Source organism: Cetorhinus maximus, chromosome 20 (assembly GCF_964194155.1).
Source record: "Cetorhinus maximus chromosome 20, sCetMax3.hap1.1, whole genome shotgun sequence".
NCBI lineage: Eukaryota > Metazoa > Chordata > Chondrichthyes > Lamniformes > Cetorhinidae > Cetorhinus > Cetorhinus maximus.
Window position 1 is genome coordinate 23,045,022 of NC_135898.1, and position 16,440 is coordinate 23,061,461.

Genomic DNA, 16,440 nt, shown 5'->3' on the forward strand with positions numbered 1-16,440 from the left:
CGTGGTCTAGTTGAATGGTGGAGCAGGCCCGAGGGGCCGAATGGCCTAGTCCTGCTCCTATTTCCTATGATCCTATGATATGTTTCATCTGGGTTTGGCAATTTATCTCTGGCTCTTAATAAAAGCCAGGGAGGAAGTATTGGAGGCCCCTACCTTCATTTGCCAATCCTCTCTGCCTGTGGTACTGGAGGAGTGCTAACGTTGGGCCAGTTTTGCTGATCTGTATAAACCACTTTTAGCCTTCGATGTCGGTGGGGGGGGCACGATTAAGGTTATGAAAATTGGCTGCGTGGTTGATAGCGAGGAAGAAAGCTGTAAACACCAGGAGGATATCAATGGACTGGTCAGGTGGGCAGAAAAGTGGCGAATGGAGTTCAGTCCGGAGAAGTTGGAGATATTGCATTTGGGAAGGGCTAACAAGGCAAAGGGAATGCACAATATTTTACCACACGTCTCTCAGTTTAGAGGCTAACTGATGGATAAACCCTGTGATAGGAAAAGCCACTGGTACATGGGGCCTAGTACGGACATGGCAGGCCGAATGGCCACCTCCAATGCTGTGACCGTTCTGTGATTCTAAGCATTTAACCTGAATTCCAGCAGCATCGAGGCTGGTAAGTGGTCAGCTAATAGATATCTCGGAAAGTACTGAAACCTAATAAAGAAAGCAGAGCAGAGGGGGAGCTAATCCGGGCCAAGTGTGCTTCAAGAAAGACAAGGCTGGAAAATGGGTGGAGTTGGCAGTATTTATCAGGAAAGATTTAGACGTTACTGAGAGGAAGGAACTAAGAATTGGCTCAAAGTCCCTTTGGGTGGACCTGGGAGATAGGAAAGGCCAAAAAGCTAATGTTCCGAATAGGAGGGGGAATGTACTGCTGGGGGAAGATAATAAAAAAAACTTTGTGCTGAAGGAAATTTTAATCATCCTAAAATAGATTGGTATTTAGTGTGTGGACAGTCTGTTCTGAGTTCGCTGTGGTACTGCAAGAATCTTCTTAAGGAGTGGGTGCAGGAACCCACAAAAGAGGAAGGCTTGGTGAATTCATTATTTGTTTGAAAGTTTAAATGAGGTAACGATAATGACAAATTGGGCTTTCAGGCGAACTGACTCTGACGCGTTGCCTGAACGTATGAAAATAATCGTGGCTATTTAAAGGAGAAACGGGAGTGCTTTAAGGAAGTAGTTTTCCTTTGCAATGCAGAAGCAGTTTGTTTTTTTTCTTACCCCCACAGAAGACAAAATAGGCAAGGAGCAGAAAACTGGGGAAAAAAAGTGGACGGAGTGGGTACAAAATGCTGAAGTGTACGAAAGTAACAGGGTGGGTGAGAGCTTTCAAATTGACTGGATAAAGACTATAAAGGGCGTATCAAAAATGCAAAGAGGAAGCTTGAGCTAGAGCGTGGCAGGAAGACAAAAATGTGTCACTATTTTCTCAGAGGGATAGTTTAAAAGCACTTTATTGTGAAGTATTTGCATGTTGTGTACTGAAGTGAGCGGGCCGAATATCTGTATATCTGAGTGCCAGTTTATCTCAGTGCGTTTACACAGCGGGTCCCTGACTGCATGCTGATTGGGTTAAGCCTTGTATTTCGTCCAGAGTTTTTAAGAATCTTATTCTTTTGTCTCTAGCCCTTCTCACGTCGTGGTGTGAGGATTTGGGAAGACTCCTCCTCCTGCGGCATCAGAGGAGCCATCCAAGCAACTCCGCGGTCAAACTGCCGTTGCAGGCACCCATGAACTCGCTGAATCCTATGAAGCCTTCCCTTCCAGCCACACCTCACAGGTCAGTGTGAGCACTGAGCGGGCACACCCTGAAGTGGGCCTCAGTGCCGAGGACTGAGATTGTGTCCCAACTTCTCCTCCAGCAAAGGGCATCCCTCTCTCTCTCTCTCTCTCTCTCTCTCTCTCTTGGGTTGCGCTATAAACTGTGGGCGTTTACATGTCGCGTTGGGGGATTAAGTTAAGTTCCCAGTTTGCACTTAAGAGTGAACCCGGCCCAGCAAAGGATTTTTCGGATTCAGAGCTCCTTCAACGTCGCTCTGCCAACGGATTTCAACCTCGGCACCTTTACTGAAATAGCAGAACTCTCCCATTCCTTACTGTGTTTCCTCTTAAGGCAGCTTTGGGTAACATTCAGTGGACCGGTTGCAAAATGGGATTGTATCTGCACAAACCGCTTGATGATATTTGGGTTTCTCAGACGCATTCTGGCAAAGCCACCTTGGAGCATTGGAGATTTTATGTCCACGCGTATTGAATTTTGAGTTTACGGGAAAGAATGGACCAAGCTAGAAAATGGTGCAAATGGTGTTTGCTTTCAATATGTTGAGAATAGAGGGAGGTGAAAGAGGGTGTTCACCCTCCAGGATTAATTGAACATTAAATATTTGCGCAGAGAATTATAAGCATCAGTTTATCCCAGAGGTATTCACTATGTGGCCTGCATTTGGCCTGCTTGTTTCTTTCCTGCGCTGCTTCATGCTGTATTATGATTGGGGCTGCGTGTTCGCCCTCCTCTGAGGCAGCCGTGACCATCATGGAGTGGAGGGCCATGGCAGGACAGACCTGTGATTGGCTCAGAGGTCCCATGGCACCAGCATGCACCGTTTTCTTTCCTTGCCCTCGTTCAAAGGGCATCTAGAAGAATGCATCGCTGCCCTCTCTCCGACCCAGCTCCCACAACTGCCCCCCCCACCTTATATAGCCCTATCAAAATTCTTAATTATCGCAATTGGCCCTCACTACTTTTCCAGCGAATATCACTGGTTTAGCCAGTTAATGATTAGACCCATCAACATTTTAATATTTGGAATTTCTTATGGCACACTTTAGGAATCAGAATCAGTTTTGTAGATTGTCCCCAATGTGTTGGTACTCTCCTTTGGTTTCTTTGTCGTACGTAGTTACAATGAGCTCTGAAACTCCACAGGCAAATTACAGTTCATCGTGTCTCAATACAAATTGTGTGTTCCCAATGACCGACGTGTTTCTTTGGTGTAAATACTCTCGGGTTTGGTGTGCATTACAGTAGCGCTCTGAATAGACAGAGGAAAATGTAACCATTCTATTCCCTTTGTGTGGAAGCTTTAATCTAACGTGAACTGAGTTGTCTTGGGATGTATGGGGGTTCCAAGAAACTTGCAGGGTGAAAGAGAACCTGAAAGAGAATCGTCCCAGATTAGTACAACGTGCGTTGGGGGGGGGGAAGCCATTTGACCCGCCGGCTGCCATGGAGGGTTTGCACGCCGTATCGTCCCATTCCCACCTCGTTGGTTATGCAGCCACAGGAAACACGCCTCCGATTGGCCCACCGTGCTGTTACCTCGCCGCTTCCTCACGCAGGGCGCCATATTTAAACTGCAGCCGCTCACACATTTCTCAATGCTTGTAGCCCAGGACTACTGTGGTAAAGACATGGCTCCAAAAGCCAAGAAGAGTGCAGCCCCCCCTATTCAGTGATGCATCCCTGGGACACCTTCTGGACATTGTGGAGGCCCCACCATGAAGTCCTCTACCCCTGCTTTGACTGCAGGAGGCCCATCAGTCTCACCACTCCGGCTTGGGAGGTGGTGGCAGAGGTGGTCAGTGCCAATGCTGCTCCCAAGAGGTCGGCCATCCAGTGCAGAAAACAGATGAATGATCTCATCTGTGCCACCAGGGAAAGGCAACCATCTCATCACTCTAAACTCACACTCACAAGGCTATCACACATTCACTGGCATCTCACTCACTGCCAGCTCAAGGGACATCATCACCCATTCTCACACACACACCCTCACATCTCCATCTGGCCTCATTTCCTCTGGGCACTGTCTCCTCAGCCCTCACCACCTTGAGGCCACTTGCACAGGTCAGCATGTGTGCCCATGCACACCCTGGGATACCCCACCCCCCGCTCCCCCTTCCCCAGTATAGGCCTCGCCCTGTAGCCTCCTCCCTTGTCTGAGGCCACTTCTCCCCCTGCCCCAAGCAAGCCCATGCCCAGCAGCCATGGAAAAGCCACCCCCCACCTCACAGCTAGTCTGGTAAGTAGAGACCTGCCCGTGAGCCCCCCTAAAAGTGATGTGGTGCTGCCTGCCTAGCCTGGTGCTGATGCCCTTGAGTGCTGCCCGAAGCAAGGTAGGCAAACAAGCCTCAAAGTCCCGGGCGAGGTGCAGCCCACCAGGTGCCCATCGCTCACGTTCAGTTGTGAAACACGTCGGTGAGCCTGGATGATCCAGTGTGGGGGGGGCGGGGGGTGATTCCAGAGAGCAGGGCTTATAATCAGATGCTAAAGAATTGAAATTAGGTTCCCGACGTGTAACGGTGGGAAACGTGGCGCGGCACTGACAGGTGGAGCGGACAATTGCAAACTGGTTTCATGAAAGCGTGAAACTGATTTTTATGGCCTTCTCGCCATATTGTCCCCCCTGCCCGCCCGCCATGACGCCCGACGCCAATGGGGCTGGAAAATTGCTCCCCGAGACTTTCGGAGTGCATCAAGGAGGTCAGGAAAATGGGGTGGTTGAAGCAGTTTTCTCCGTGTTGCAAAGCTAAGAAATAGTGCACAGTTGGTTTTGTAAAATCGACACGCGTAAGCCATCACAGGTAAATGTCGAACTGCTGCATTTCAAGATTCATAAGCTAAATGGAACTCACTTCATCTTTAAGCACGATTATTTTCAAAGACCTATTTCTTTGAGCGCTATTAAACAGGATGGTTGCCTGCACAATGGAATGAGTAAATTCAAAGATGTTACCGTCACACACAGCTCGGGATATTTTCTGGTTTCAGAACTTGCAACAAGCTGATTGCTGACCTCTGGGAAGGCTCAGCCCCACTTGCCTCCTGCCGAGTCAGGCAAAATGAATTTGTAGGCCACACAGACCATCTCCCACACTCCCCCCACCCCCGCCCCACACTCCCCATCCCACCCTGAACTAGCCTCCGGAGGACATCTCCTGAACTGTGAGGAGAGGTGCCTGTGCTTGGCAACAACGTGTATTTATACAGCGTTTTGCCGCGCTGAAACATTTCGAGAGTACCCCATGTGGCGAATTACCTTTTGAGAAGGTAGGGCGGAATCTTCCGGGCCCACCAGCAGCGGGAAGCTTAATTTGGCGTGAGGCCTAAAGTCAGTTTGCCGACATTGGGATGAATGTTAGGAATTCTGTGCTTTGAGCTATCAAGGCTGGCCGAGCTTGCCGACGAATAATGTCGGGAGACCCTTTCGCATGTCCTGCACACTCAATAAAAGGTTCAGTTCCCCCTCCAAGTGAAGTTTCCCGCCAGTGGGAATTTAGAGTGTTCACTTTTACGACTGTATGTAAGTGGCGTGCAGCTGGTGAGCTTGACTTCTTCCATGACGTTTTGAGGTGTGTAGACAATGCTTTCACCTTCTTGGGAACTGCTCCCAACTTGACTCATATTGGGTGCCGAAGGGGGGGGTGGTGGTGGAGCGGAGCTGGATATGGGAGGCGTGTGAAGTGGGGGGGGCAAGGAGAGAGGGAATGAAAGCACTGTGTCTCGGGCCGTGGTGGCCCGAGGCCTAAGGGTCTGCTAAGGGTCTCCTGCTCAGGTGCAGGTGCTGACCTGCAGGAGGCGATGGGGTCACTGGCAGAGGGGAGGTGGAGCCAAGACAGACAGAACATGGACGGACTCCTCCAGCCTTCAGTCTGGCCTGCCCCAATGGTCTCAGGGCAACTATGCATGCTGTTCCCCTGCCTGACTCTGCATCTCCAACATGTCTCTTAGGGCAGAGTCCAGAGCGTCATCATCTGCATGGGGCCGAGCAGGGGAGTGGTTTACAGCAGTCCTCAGAGGGTCAGAGACCTCGGCTGTCACTTCCCCAGCCAGCCATGGACCCGTGTCAGTGATGTGCTCGCCAGATAGTAACCCCCGAGCCTACTCTAGAACGTGGACCCACTGAGGTGACTATCATCTGCTGGTGGAGGGTGCAGGTGAACCTCATGATGGTGCATCCGCTGAGGTAGCCTCCTCAGAGGTGGGGTTGGAGATGGGGCTGTGGGTGGTCTCCCTTGTTGGCCTCCTCCATTTCTTGTTGGTACCTGGAATGGAGAAGAGGAAGATTTAGTGATTGACTAGGCAGGAGCCTTCATGAAATCAAAGTCTCACTCTGTGGCCGCAGCTGACAAGTGCAGACTGGAGGCATCCTCACTTGCTTCCTGGAGTGTCCTATCTCACCTTCAGCACAGGCACGGTCCTTCACCGCTCCTGTTACCTTGGCAGCCTGCTCCTCAAAAGGGGTGAGGACTGTAATGTCTGGAACTCTGCTTCAGGTCTGTTCTTCTCCTGCAGAAGGATTGGTTGTCATCCCGATGGATGTATGAGCAGTTGAGGAGCATGCATGCCTATGGCAGCTGCTGAGCCTTCCCCAGTAACCGATTAAGAAGCAGGATGTCCTGCAACTGATATAAGTGGCTGGCACACATTTGGTGTAGGCGTCCCACCTGCTGGTGAGTGCCTCAACCCAGACTCCTGTCTGACATCCCTGTGCATGTGTGCAATTGGACTGCCTGATGCCCTTATGAGTGTCAGTTTGCATGGAGAGTAAACAGAGCACGTACCCAGCTGGAGCGCAGCTGATCATTTATCCTCTCCCGACATTCCTGGACATTTCTGTGCTGGGACCCACGGGTGTTAACCTCCATTGCGACCTCTGTCCAGGCCGCCGTGGTCAGGCAGGAGAGGCCCCCTGCTGTCATCCCGGAGAAACAGCACCTCCCACCTTTCCTGTGGCCCGGAGGAGAATTTCCAGGGAGGCTTCGCTGAACATTGGGGCCGCACGTTGTCCTCTTCTCTGGGACATTAGGGACAGCCAGACTGATCGCTCCTGGCCTGCAGTGAGTGAATGACTCTCTGGATGTGTAGAAACATACCCATAGTCAATACTTCATACTTCATACATACTTCATAGTCAAGCAAAATGAACTTCGTTTACACAAGAGCTTCCATGGCCGCTTGCATCCAGCCAGCCCCTCACACAGATATTTTTTGATCTAAGAAACCACTCCCGTGCTAGACACACATTGGTTGAACAAATCACATGACCCCCTCCTCTACTCAGTCGAACTGGTCTTAAAGTGACAGTCATCACAAGGTGCCCTTTAAATATGGTGCCCAGACCTTTGACCCCCACGAGGTAATGGCACGGACAGTGACTCCCTGCCCGCCCCACCATGAGATTCTCCGTGATCCGTACGGATTCATGAGTATTGAGCTGAACAGTGCAAGATCCTGCAAAGTCAACCGACTCGCCCCACCCCGCCCAGTGGAAAACACTCCTACTCCCGCGCCCACTACTGAACTTAAACTTCAGAATGGAAGATTCCGGCCCGAGCGACCATTATTAGCAAGTGACCAGTGTGGTTTGATTAAATATGGAACGAATCTAGTCTGTGCCCAAGAAAATTGCATAATTTGATGCAGCGATGGCTTGTAACTGTGCACCTGGCTGCGATCAGTTAACAAGCATTTTGGATGGTTTCGTGTGTTTTGAAAATATTTGTCCCCCACACACGTGTAACAGGACTCGTTGCCTTGCATGTGACTGATATGTGCCTGCGCCCGTGATACTAAACTCACGGACTGGTGATGTGTTATTCAGAGGCTGGAGGCTCATTGCTATAGGGATGACCTCCTCCCATGGATCAGCAACATGGTGGATGACCTTTTCCCATTGAGGCTTTGACGTCCCACGGATTGTCCGATGCCATGTCGCCTTCATTCGCAACGGAACCATCTTCTGTAAAGATCAGAAAGACATATTCTTCTGTTAATGAGCTGCTGATGCTTTTACAAGGAGGTGTTTTAGGAGAATGACAGATTGGCTATTAATTTGCTTCCAACCCATCGACAGAAGCAAAATCTTATACATGTTACGCTAAATATCCCTGGCAATATCACTATTATGGTGACTTAAACATTGTTTTATTGCTTACGTGTAACAAACCGCATCTCATAATTTAAAAGCGAAATACTGCACCTATAGTTTGGCCGTGTGGAGGAGTCCGATGTTTCTGTAACCAAGAGATTAGGAGACTGTAGGCACGGCTTCCTCTTGTTTTTAAGGATTTGAAGGGGGTTTTGGGGGAGGGGGGTCAGTCAGTGATTGGCGATGGGGTTATGGGGAGCTGTAGATGTATTTATTTCACAGTCCTTTGTAGTTTATGGAGTGCTATAGGGAACCTAGCTGTAGCTGTTAAAACCATTCCGGTTTCCACAGGCCTCTGCATTGGGAAAGCTGTTTGGAAATGTTCATATTTTTTACTCTGTAATTGGTAGGCCTTTTTAATAGCCCTCTTTTTGGAGCTATTCTTTTATTTTGAAGACGTACATTGCATTGCAACTCTAAAATGGCCAGCTCACTCTGGCTAGTGCCTCTCCTTTTTTAATCAACATCCCCCCCACCCTTTGGTCCTTCTGTACCTCTCCACTCCAAGCCATCTCCATTTGCAGAGAATCATCAGCCTCATTTCTAATGGTTCGAATGATATATTTAATTAATTTGACCAACTTTCCACTGGATGGCTTTAGCCATTGCTCATGTGTCATTAGGTAATCAGATAATTCCGCATGCCAGGCTCATTGGTCTGAGAATGAATCTGTGTGTATGCATGTGTGCACGTATGCATGTGTGCGCGTATGCGCATGTGTGCGCGCGTATGCATGTGTGCGCGCGTATGCATGTGTGTGCGTATGTGTCTCTGTACGTTTGTGTGTGAATGCCAAGTGACTAGCCAAAGTCTGAACTGAGGGTCAGAATCTTCATTGTATCTGCTAGGCCTGGATTTGGAGCCATGTTCCAGAAATCATAAAGAACCCTGTCTATTCAGCACCCTTACTTGCTCCAACCCCCAAACCCAGTGCCATCTGCTATAAAGGACACAAAGAAAGTTAAAAAGGTTGTGTGACAATCAGTGCATTTACCTGTAAGAAAGGAAATTAAACTACAAGGAATGAAGGAGTAGGTAGGGTAACATTGGTTAGGGCTGTTCTATACATACGCAGAATCTCACACACACACACAAAGACACCACAGATTCATACACACATACAGACACACACATACAGACACACACAGGCATACACACAGATTCATACACACACACGCACACACAGATTCACACACGCGCACACAGATTCACACACGCACACACAGATTCACACACGCACACACAGATTCACACACGCACACACAGATTCACACACGCACACACAGATTCAAACACAGATTCACACGCACACACAAACGCAGATTCACACGCACATACAGACTCACACATAATTGATCACTTTTGATCCTCCTCTTTTAGCTGTCAGAATCTCAGACCTGCTCAGATTTATGCTGTAATGAAAGCCAAGTCGACATTTTGATGTGAAATGTCGATACGAGAGTGATCTTTATGTAATCAGCAGGGAAGTTTGGTATGCCCGTTTATTCCCGACTTGTGCTTGACTCACTGGGAACAAGGGTCACGCTGCCTGAACCATTTGAGCTCCCCTAACAGCCCAGCAAGAAAGGAGACATTCTTATCTCTTGGCTACGTTCCGATTTCAGCCGGAGATGAAAGGACACTGCTGGGACACGCTGGCTCACCCTCTGCTTGCTTTTTGTGTCACTTCATTTCGAAGACATGCCCTCTCTAGTTGATCAGTTCCAGATGATAGTAACAGAACATATGACTCAACAATAGGTCTTCAAGTGTTGCTCTGAAAGGTTGCTGATTGTTACGTTACTTTAATGGGCTGTCACTACACCGGAAGGAATAAAGAAGGTGAGAATGGCCAAACTAAATGCATGAGAGTTGGATTTTCACAATCCTGCCAGAACCAATTGTTTTTTTTCTCTCTCTCTCACTCTCTGTCTCTTAATTGCAACACAAGAGAGCAAACATTTTCTCCCACACTGACTGCTGCTTGTCTTTTCCTTCCTCAGTGATGGGTCATTCACATACAATGATTCTGTTCCTTGGCAACAGAACACCAGTCAGCCTCCAGGTTCGCTCTCTGTGGTAACTACAGTATGGGGAGTCAATAATACATCCCAGAGTCAGGTAAAACTCATTCCACTTCCAGGGTTGCTCGGTTCAGCTCCTGCAGCTTATGTGATTTCCAGTGTTATTGTCACCTAATTTTTCAGTTCTCAGGAACCGTAGGCTGTTTAAGATATGTGTCGATGGTGCTGGGAGCGAGGGGAGGAATCGATTGCACCTCTCTGCGGAGTGCAGTTGTACATTTACTTTTGGACAAACTGTATTACCCACAACACCCACACCCCCTCCCCCCACCCTCTCCATACCCCCCCACCCCCCATCTCTCTTGTTCGCCCAGCAGCACAGTAGATTTCCCAGCTGCCAGGAGTCCAGCCCCGTGTGCAGTTAATTCACAGCGTGAGAGTGTTCTGTGCTGGCTGCTCCCTTTGTGTTGAGGGGAGTAACTGCCTTGTGCAGAGTCCACAGGAACAGGACTTGCCCCTTACAGAAGCTCGTCATTGAAGATCCTCTCTCCCTACGGCTGCATGTTGGTTAACAAACCTGCGATGTCACGGACCACGGCTCGTTTTAATAAGCATTTAAAATGCACCTTTCGCTAATCAACATGAACGCTAGTCCTGCTTGGGTTAGATATTACATGTGGAAGAAGTGTAAAATCTGATTGACTTTCTCCCCACTTTTCCTATTGTTTCTCTCTCTCATGTTCTCAGAGACCTGTCAATCCCATGTTTCTCAGGCTGGTGGGTGCAGTGGTCGTTGGCCCACGTTTCAGCCGATTGAGGCTGGAGGAAGTCATTTTCTCCCTGCCTGTGACCATCACTTTCTGGTCAAATAAGCAGCAAGATTGACGGCAATACTTAGTGCGCCTGGCACAAGGAGAGGGTGAAACATATGCAGGAAGAGATGTCACACAAGACCAATGTTCCTTTCTTCCCGAGCTGATTTGCCTGAGATGCACAAACTCAATCATGAATTCGATTTGAACTTAGCCCCCTGGTCGAACATTGAATTTCGAGGAGAATGGCTACCAAGTTTCTTCACTCTTCTCCAACCCCTGTTGCTCCCACTTTAAGGTGGAATTTCTCTGAGAAGAGACAGCTGCCCTACTTGCCACTCTGCCAATGTCACTCTTGAGTCGCCCACTGGGACCTACATGCTGCAGGCACGAGTTGACTTGTCTTCTGATTTTAAGAATGGAATGGAAGGCCCTTTTTGTCCATTGATCTGCTTTCCTGCTGAGGATCTCAACACGGGGAAGTCCTTCCAAGAAAAAGTTCTCTGGAACATGTCTTTGACTCCCTCCTTGGAAATGAGCACAACATTATAACCAACATTATCCTACCCTATCTAGTTGCATTCCAAAGATAAAGTATCTTTGACCCCCGCAGAGTTGGACAATTATGCTTCAGAGAGGATTTTTTTTTCATCTTGTCAGTGCTTATTCTTATTTTGTGATCCGATTCAACATGTCCACTAGTTTCTGTTTGTGACAGATGGATTCTTATCTCTAGTTCTGCCCGAGCCGTCCTTTACATCTGTGATTATGGCTTATTATATATCCATGTCACTCAACTCCTGGACCGCCACCCCAACAATGTCGTCTTCATGACAGTGAAGACCAGCTCCAATATACAGTATCTGTACATTTATCCCGATTAACTTCTTCAATTCCAAATTTGCTAAATCGTTCTTGTTACTTTTCCCTGAACCATCCCTGTGCAGCCTCCAAAATACCATTGTTAACTCTGTTGAGGACTGTCCTTCAGTTGAGACGCCTAACTGAGACCCTAGTCTTCTGGTTTTGGATGATTAGGCTCCCTTGGAAGGATCTTTTGAAGGGGAGCAAGGAGATTTCCCCCGAACCCCGCCCCCCCCAACCCACTTCCCAAGTCCTGGGCAACATTCCTCCCTCGATGAACTTTACCAAAAGCCGATGAACTAGTCATTCATCTCATTGCTGTTTGTGGGATCTTCCTGTGCCCCCAAACAACCGTTGCATTCACCTCCAGAACGGTCACTTTGATTATTTGGATTATTGACTGCGTGTGTGGTGTTTTACACTGCTTGGGTGAGGTTTCATAAGGCGCATTATGTCGACCAGTATTCAGGAGTGAACAGTTGATAACGATCCCCTAATATTTTTGGGTGCGCATTCATTATGCAAGAATATTTCATGTACAGAACAAGTATGTGTTTTCTTACATTTCTGATTTTAAGATGCATCTGCTATTCCTTTTTTATTCTTTCACAGGATGTGGGCGTTGTAAGGCCAATGTTTGTTGCCCATCTCTAATTACCCTTGAGAAGGTGGCAGTGAGCCACCGCAGTCCATTCTGTAGCGGTTTGGTACAGCTAGCTGGCTTGCTTGGCCATTTCAGAGGGCAGTTTAGAGTCAGCCACATTGCTGTGGGTCTGGAGTCACATGTAGGCCAGACCGGGTATAGATGGCAGATTCCCTTCCCTAAGGGGGCATTAGTGAACCAGATGGGTTTTTACAATAATTTCATGGTAACCATTACTGAGACTAGCTTTCAATTCCAGTTTATTTTTTATTAATTAATTGTATTTATTAATTGATTAATTTTGAATTATGCCAACTGCTGTGGTGGGATTTGAACCCGTGCCCCCAGAGCAACAGTCTGGGCTTCTGGATTAATAACCCAGTAACATTACCACTCCTCCACCACCTTCCCCCACAGTTTCTTTGTCATCAGTCATCAGTGCTGGATAGTAGCCTCAGAAAACTTCCCAGTTACAGGTAATGAAGGAGGTGTGCCAGCAGGAGGAGCAATTGAGTAGAAAAATGGGGTAAATGTACGGATAAACTGGAGAGTACCTCTTAAAGGATTTTTGTGCAAGTGCTTCTGTACTGAAGTGCACAATTCCAAAAAAAGTATTACTTTCTCCTGTTTTGAATCTGTACCCCCTCTCCTGCCCCTTTCACAGGTCCTGGGAAATCCTATGGCTCCTGGGGGCAACTCCAGTGGGAATCACATGTCATCTGGGATACCTGGAAACGGTCCAGGAATGAACTCTCCACGGTTCATGGGACAGCAACCGTTCCCAGCCACAGAAACCAGTTCGAGCAAGGGATACGTGCAGCCAAATGTGTACGGACGGCCTAACTACCCTGGAGGATCAGGATACGCAGGAAGGTAACCGAAAAACAGGACGGGCCTTCACCTAACTAGGGCTGTAGAGAGGGTTTCAAACCCTCAGTGGGAGGGTTCACTTGAGGGGTGATTTGGAAAGTTAAAGACAAAAGGTCAAGGCTATAGTGCATGGTAGCCATACGGGTAATGATAACCAGAGCGTGACAGGAAGGGACAGAGCGTACAAACATTAGAGTGCACCAGCAGATATGGTCAGAGTAGGAGAAAAATGGCTTTAAACTAATAGAGATGTAGGAGGGTGCGGGTGAAAGGAGATTTAGAAACCCAAGGATAAAAATTGAGGCAATGGAAAAGTATATTGATGTAGATAAAGACAAACTGAGTGGAAAAGGAAGGAGCAGAGAGTTTAATGGTAATAGTGCATCAGAGAGTAAGGTCCATGCAGGGAAGAGTAATAAAAAAATAACATTGAAGTCACTTTATCTGAATGTACGGAGCATTCACAATAAATTATATGAACTAGTGGCACAAATGGATATATATGGTTTAGATCTAATCACCATTATAGAGACATAGTTACAAGATGCCAAGGGTCAGAAATAAATAGTCCAGGGAACACTACATTTCAAAAAGGCAGTCAGAATGGAAAAGGAGGAGGGGTAGCCCTGATAATAATGGGCGACATGACATTAGTGGGAAAGGATCTTGGTTCAGAAAATCACAATTGTTACAGCGCAGAAGGAGGCCATTTGGCCCATTGTGTCAGCACTGGCTCTTCAAATGAGCGTTTCACCTAGTGCCATTCTCCTGCCTTCTCCCCTTAACCCTGCAGATTGTTTCTTTTCAAATAATCATCTAAATCCCGCTTGAATGCCTCAGGAAGCAGAATCAGTATGGGTGAAGATTAGGAATAGCAAGGGTCAGAAAATGCTGTTGGGAGTAGTTTATAGGCTCCCTAACAGTAGTTATACCATCGGGCAGGGCATTAAGCAAGAAATTATTGGAGCTTGTAACAAAGGCAATGTAATAGTTGTGGCGGATTTTAATCTTCATATAGACTGGAGCAATCAAATTGGCAAAGGGTATTTGGAAGATGAGTTTGTAGCATGTTTTTGTGACAGTTTCCTGGAGCAATAAGTTGTAGAACCAGCTAGGGTTAAAGCTATTTTAGATCTAGTATTGTGCAATGAGGCAGGATTAATTAGTAATGTCATAATAGAAGATCCATTGGGAAATTGTAATCATAAAGCTATTGAATTCCACATTAAGCTTGAAAACGACATACTCCAATCACAGGCAAGAACCTTAAACTTAACCAAGCCATAAACATAGGTAAGGGGGGAAGAACTGGCTACGGTTGACTGGGTAACTGGACTGAAAGGTATGGAGGGAAATAAACCGTAGGAAACTTTTAAAGAAACAATTCAAAATAAAAATACATTCTGATGAAAAGCAAAAACTCAGGTGAGAAAGATCAATCCATGGCTTACTAAGGAAATGAAAGACACTATTAGATTAAATGAAGAGGTTTATAATGTTTCAAAGAATAGTAGTAAGTCTGAGGATTGGGGGTGTTTTAGTAGCCAGCAAGCGGCCACCAAAAAGTTGATAAAAGGAGAAAAAATAGGATATAATAGCCAGGAATGTAAAAACAGATTGTAAGAGCTTTTACAAGTATATAAAAAGGAAGAGAGTAGATAAAATAAACATTAGTCCCTTAGAAGCAAAGACAGTAGAAATTATCATGGTGAATGAGGAAATGATAGACACATTGAACAAATGTTTTGTGTTTGTATTCATAGTCATAAGTTACATAGCAGAAATAGAGGGTAGCCTAGGGGCTAATAAGGTAATTAATGTCAGTAGAGAAAAATACTGGAGAAACTCGAGGGACGAAAATCCAACAAATCTCCAGGACCTGATGACCTACATCCTCGGGTTTTAAAAAAAGATAGCTGCAGGGATAGTGCATGCGCTAGGTATGATTTTCCAAAGTTCCCTAGATTCTGGAATGGTCCCGGCAGATTGGAAGTTAGCAAATGTAACACCGCTATTCAAGAAAGGAGGGAGAGAAAAAACAGGGAACTACAGAAAAAAACAGGGAACTACAGAAAAAAACAGGGAACTACAAGCCAGTTAGCCTGACATCAGTTATTGGGAAAATGTTGAAATCTATTGTTAAGGAAGTCTTAGCAATGCATTTAGAAAAGTCTAATATGATTAGAACAAGTCAACATGATTTTACTAAAGGGAAATCCTGTTTAACATATTTATTAGAGTTTTTTGAGGATATAACTAATAGGGTAGATAAAGGGGAACCAGTAAATGTAGTATACTTGGATTTTCAAAAAGGCGTTCAGTAAGGAGCCACACAAAAGTTTAATACACAAGATAAGGACTCATGGAGTTGGGGGTGATATATTAACATGGACAGAGGATTGGTTAGGACAGGAAATGTAGGGATAATTGGGGCATTTTCAAGTTGGCAGGCTGTGACTAGTGGAGTGCTGCAAGGATCAGTGCTGGGGCCTCAGCTATTTACAATCTATATAAGAATTAGACGACGAGACCAAGAGTAATGTATCTAAGTTTGCTGAAGGTACAAAGCTAGGTGGGGTTGTAAGCTGTGAGGAGGACACAAAAAGGCTGAAAAGAGATATAGACAGGGTTAAGTGGGTGGACAACAAGGTGGCAGATGGAGTATAATGTGGGGAAGCGTGATATTATTCACTTTGATCATAACAATAGAAAAGCAGATTATTTTAAAAGATGTGAAACTTGTAAATGTTGATGTTCAGAGAGACTTGGCTGTTCTTGTACAAGGAATAAGAAAAAGTTAGCATGCTGGTACACCAAGTAATTAAGAAAGCAAAGTTATGTTGGCCTTTATTGCAAGGGTATTGGAGTACAAGAATAAGGAAGTCATGTTACAATTGTGCAGAGCTTTGGTGAGACCACACCTGGACTTTTGTACGCAGTTTTGATCTCCATATTTAAGGAAGGATATTCTTGCATTGGAGGTAGTATAGTGATGATTTACTCGATTGGTCCCTGGGATGAGAGGGTTGTCTTAAGATGAGAGGTTGAGTAAATTGGGCCTACATTCTCTGGAGTTTAGAAGAATGAGAGTTGATCTCATTGAAACATTCAAGATTATGAAAGGGCTTGGCAGGGTAGACACTGAGAGATTGTTTCCACTGACTGGGGAATCTAGAACACGGGGGCACAGCCTCAGGATAAGGGGCCGATCATTTAAGACTGAGATGAAGAGAAATTTCTTCACTCAGAGGGTTATGAATCTTTGGAATTCTCCATTGCAGAGGGTTGTGG

At 46.5% G+C, this 16,440-nt stretch overlaps 1 protein-coding gene across 4 annotated transcripts in view; it reads left to right on the top strand.

Annotated features, from left to right (window-relative positions):
* The window catches only part of LOC144694965 (zinc finger MIZ domain-containing protein 1-like), a 183,393-nt gene that overhangs the window by 92,501 nt on the left and 74,452 nt on the right, over nt 1-16,440 (top strand). For 2 of the 4 annotated variants that reach the window (XM_078565781.1, XM_078565784.1), the window contains 3 exons: nt 1,631-1,784; nt 9,940-10,057; nt 12,944-13,152. In XM_078565781.1, coding sequence (XP_078421907.1) covers nt 1,631-1,784; nt 9,940-10,057; nt 12,944-13,152 — 481 coding nt within the window. Of the gene's footprint in view, nt 1-1,004; nt 1,071-1,630; nt 1,785-9,939; nt 10,058-12,943; nt 13,153-16,440 lie in introns of those variants that run through there. The other 2 variants (XM_078565782.1, XM_078565785.1) reach the window with 2 other exon arrangements.